General features: G+C 36.3%; 1 protein-coding gene across 1 annotated transcript; it reads right to left on the reverse strand.

Annotated features, from left to right (window-relative positions):
• Positions 1 to 575: 575 nt before the first annotated feature.
• On the reverse strand, positions 576 to 2,880 carry LOC110933778 (protein FAR1-RELATED SEQUENCE 5-like). The gene is made up of 4 exons (XM_022176984.1): positions 2,600 to 2,880; positions 2,213 to 2,408; positions 1,497 to 2,060; positions 576 to 773 (listed from the first exon to the last, which is right to left on the reverse strand). Exons 1-4 carry the CDS (start codon positions 2,878 to 2,880, stop codon positions 576 to 578), a joined length of 1,239 nt encoding a protein of 412 aa, XP_022032676.1.
• Between the last annotated feature and the right edge of the window lie 1,227 nt (positions 2,881 to 4,107).

Consider the following 4,107-nt stretch of genomic DNA (forward strand, 5'->3'; position numbering starts at 1 on the left):
TGTCAGCTCTTCTCATTTGATTCTTGATGTGCAGGGAAAAATTCTTGAAGAAATCAAGAAAAATCAAGAGATGTGGGAGAGACTACTTGAAGAACCACCATCAAGCTTCAGAGACGCAGCTTTGAATCACATAAAGGAGCAATCTCGAGCTGATGACTTAGCCTTCTCTTTCCTGAAAGATGCTCTAAACACTGTGAAGGAGAAGATGGAGTTCAGCTCTGCTGAACATGACAAAATCTTTGCTTCAAGTAACTAAATTTCCGTTTAATCGTTTTATGGTTGTAACTGTGTTAGACAATAACAACTATTTTATATTTTGGGTACATGTTTTGAACACATCTTGTGCTTGATTATAATATAAAATCGCATGAATGATTTAGACATCTTTGCCACAAAAAAAAAACAAGATAACTCAAAATCGCATGTACTAAAAGAGAAATCGCATGTAAGACTAATTATAAACTGATGCATATAAAATCGCATGTGTATATACTAAATCGCATGAAAAATGATATAAACAAATGAATATAAAAGCGCATGTGTTTCGTATAAAATCACATTTACATTAAAAAAAATTAATCTTCCTCATCATCTTCTGAAACCTCCTCCCACTGATCTTCATCTTCAGATCCATCATCACTACTACCACTGTAATCTTCAAACTCATCTCCCTCTTCATCGTCTTCGGCCTCGTTGTCTCTGGGATCTTTTCCAATCTGGACGCCCTTCATCTTCTTCTTTTGCTGTTTGCCTTGTTTTTTGCCTTTCAGTATCTCGCAAGTCCGAATATCATGACCTTTTTCATTGCATACACTACATGTCCTTGACCTTTTTCCTTTGCGGCTGATCATTTGTTCCTTCTTGGATTTAATCTTTTTATACGAGCCACGACCTTTGTTTCTTATACCAGCCGGCACACGGACAGTAGGAGGAGCATTAGTTACTGGTTATTGATAACCAATCAACTTTGAAAATCGGTCAAATTTTGGATCAAGTTGCTTGGTTATCAAATTGCTAACCAAATACTCCCCTGTGTAGATGATTTCACGAGCAATCCATTTAGCCTTGTGTTGCACATCCTTGTCACCCACCCTTAAATTGTACTTTACATTTAATTCATTCGGCACCACATCCTTTGTCCATCTCTTCATAACATATTTGTTTGGTATTTCTTTAACACCAAACATCTTGAAAAGAAAATAGATGTGTTTACATAGCAGCCCATACTGCTCAAAACGCAAACAGCTACACTGTGCAGTTACATCATTTTCAAGATTCTTAAACCACACCTAAGAAAACCAAAAGAAAAAATATATATTAAAAACTAAAATCGCATGTGTAAATTAACAATTTCGCATGTCTAAAAATCATTTAATTGTATAAATTTAAAATCGCATACGTACATCAAAATCGCATATTGCAAAATCATGTTCTGAAATTTAAATTCGCATATAGGTTTTCAAAATCGCATGTTTGAACTATATATGCTATAATACCTCCAAAAAACCATCTCCATGGGCTTTAAAGTCTTTCAACAATATCCTGATCTGTTGACCCTCGATTTTGGTGTCCATCGGCAGACATTCGAAAATTGTTCCATGAATCTCTATTTGCTGATCAAAGAATATAGACCTGGTGTATATCTTAGCAGCATCTTTTTCCAAAGTAGTTTCGGTCCAATCAGCAGGCTCAGTATATCTTGAAATACGATCATTCTTTCTATGATTGAACCTTTGGACATCCATTGCACCGTCAAAATGGTTCATAAACTCTACAAGAGTGAGTTGTGAATTTGACACCTGGAAAAAAAAATGATTCTCGCTCTCTGATCTCGAAGTTGTTCGCATGAGACCAGACATGGGCTCATGCCGGTAAAAAGCCGGAATCCACATGTTTCTCATCGAAAACATATCATCATTCCATTTGTTTTCAGTGAGTCCGAACTCAATCATCACCAACTTCCACTGTCTCTCGAACTCTTCAGGCTGAATGGAATCAGTCGATACAATGTCGCACATCCTCCTTTTAAACTCATCGTTATTGCACAACTCGTATCCAACCTATACCGATAAATGCTTTTTATGTCAGCCTATTATAAAATCTATATTATAAAAAAACGCTAACAAAAGACAATATAGCATCCTATACCTTATCTGCCACTTTTTTTCATTATGTGCCACATGCACAATCGGTGTCTGCTGGTAGAAAAAACCTCCTCAATAGCCTGTTTCATAGCAGGGTCTTGGTCCGTCACTACAACCTTTGGCTGCCGACCAAATGACTTTACGAATGAATTCAGAAGCCATTTATAGGATTCAATGCTCTCCGATGACAACAACCCAGCTCCAAGGGTTACATTTCGACAGTGGTTGTCAATGCCAGTGAACGGAACAAACACCATCTTGTACCTGAACAAACACATGCGAAATACACATTGAAACATGTGAAATAGACAGATATCACATGCGAAAATATACAGTATAACATGCGATATATTCAACACCAACTCTTCAATGTCTACACATGCGATATTCCAAGTGTAGGAAATCATATAACATGCGAAAATAAATAAAAAACATGTTTGTCTTGAAACACTTACCTGTTTGTTTTGAAAGTTGCATCGAATGATATCACATCCCCAAACTCCATAAAGTTCAACTTGCATAACCCATCAGCCCAAAACAAACCAGTTAACCGTTTGTCATCATCAACAGAATATTCAAACGAATAATCAGCTAAATACTGTTTTTTATCGGTCATCCTATTAATCACCATGTCAGCGTCATATTCTCCTATATAGATGTTAATTCGATTCCTAAAATTTTTACAATCATCAACCGTGGCACCAACGTTCTCGAAACCACCATAGTGTTTCCTCATTATATGGAAAGCTTTGACAGGACCAAGGTTTAAAGTGCCTAGTTCCCATACCATCTCCTCCTGGACATCTGACAATTGTCTGTAAGCTGGCAGCATATGAATATCATGTTGACATACAAACTTATGATTATGGCCATCAACAATTCTCTTTACTGTATATAATCTACCATCCACCGTGCAAATCATAAGATGAGCTTTGCATCTTGTTCTAATGGTCCCCCTCTGTTCCTTGATTTGTATGGCTTTTTTGACTTCGAATAACGATCTTCAATACACACTGCCTTATGACCCTCTTTAGAACAAACAAAATACTTAGTTTTGGTTATACCACCACTGTGTACTTCACCACCCTTCCAAGTAGAAAAACCACATAACTTAGCATATGATTTGTAAAACGCATATGCTTGTTCAATAAAGGTAAATTGCATTCCAACCACTGGTGTGGCTGATGCTTCAACCTCCGGAGTGTAAATCCTTTCATCCACATAAATCAAATAAAAAAACACATGCGAATTATCATACTCCCTACATGCGATATATTAATAAATGCATAATTTCATCGTACGACAAACAACACGTGCGAATTGTATGAGCCATAACATGCGAAATGATGATTCTGATGAATATGATTTACACATGCGATTTATTATATCAAAATATGCGAAAATCCGTAACAGATTAAACATCACATGCGAATTGAAAAACTCATAACATGCGAACTTATACATGTTGCTTTCAAATCAAAATATACTCAACAATCAAACTTCAAAAACAGCTACAACAATGCAAAATCATTGCTACGATTAAACAAAAACAAGTATATGAACAATTTAAAGATCAGCATTAACATAATTACCATTCGTCTCTTCGTTTACAGCACTTGTACTTGCATTTGGATTTGGATTTGCAGGTTGGGATTTAAAACATCCTCAATCGAAACTCTCTGATATGCAGATAATTGAGCATTATCACCGATCGGTCGAGTTTCTTCAAAATCAATATATGTTCGTCCAGTGCTGCTCTGTGGATCCATCGAAAAAAACAATTGAATGAAACCCTAACGCAGAAGAACGAAAACTGCAATTGAGAATTATGAAAAATTTGAAACTGATTCTGTTGGGATTGAACCCTACCAAAGGAACAAATGATGTAAAGCCAAAACTGGTTCAGAACAGTGGATTCATCATAAGAAGCAGTTTGCACTAAATTTTCCCCTTGAAAGTGATC

Source organism: Helianthus annuus, chromosome 4 (genome assembly GCF_002127325.2).
Source record: "Helianthus annuus cultivar XRQ/B chromosome 4, HanXRQr2.0-SUNRISE, whole genome shotgun sequence".
Taxonomy (NCBI): domain Eukaryota; kingdom Viridiplantae; phylum Streptophyta; class Magnoliopsida; order Asterales; family Asteraceae; genus Helianthus; species Helianthus annuus.

Coding starts and splice junctions, on each gene's coding strand:
- LOC110933778 (XM_022176984.1), bottom strand. CDS start 2,880: ATGAGGAAACACTATGGTGGTTTCGAGAACGTTGGTGCCACGGTTGAT. Junction 2,061..2,212: donor TGAAACAGGCTATTGAGGAG/GTTTTTTCTACC, acceptor TTATCGGTATAG/GTTGGATACGAGTTGTGCAA. Junction 774..1,496: donor ATGGAGATGGTTTTTTGGAG/GTATTATAGCAT, acceptor CGGACTTGCGAG/ATACTGAAAGGCAAAAAACA.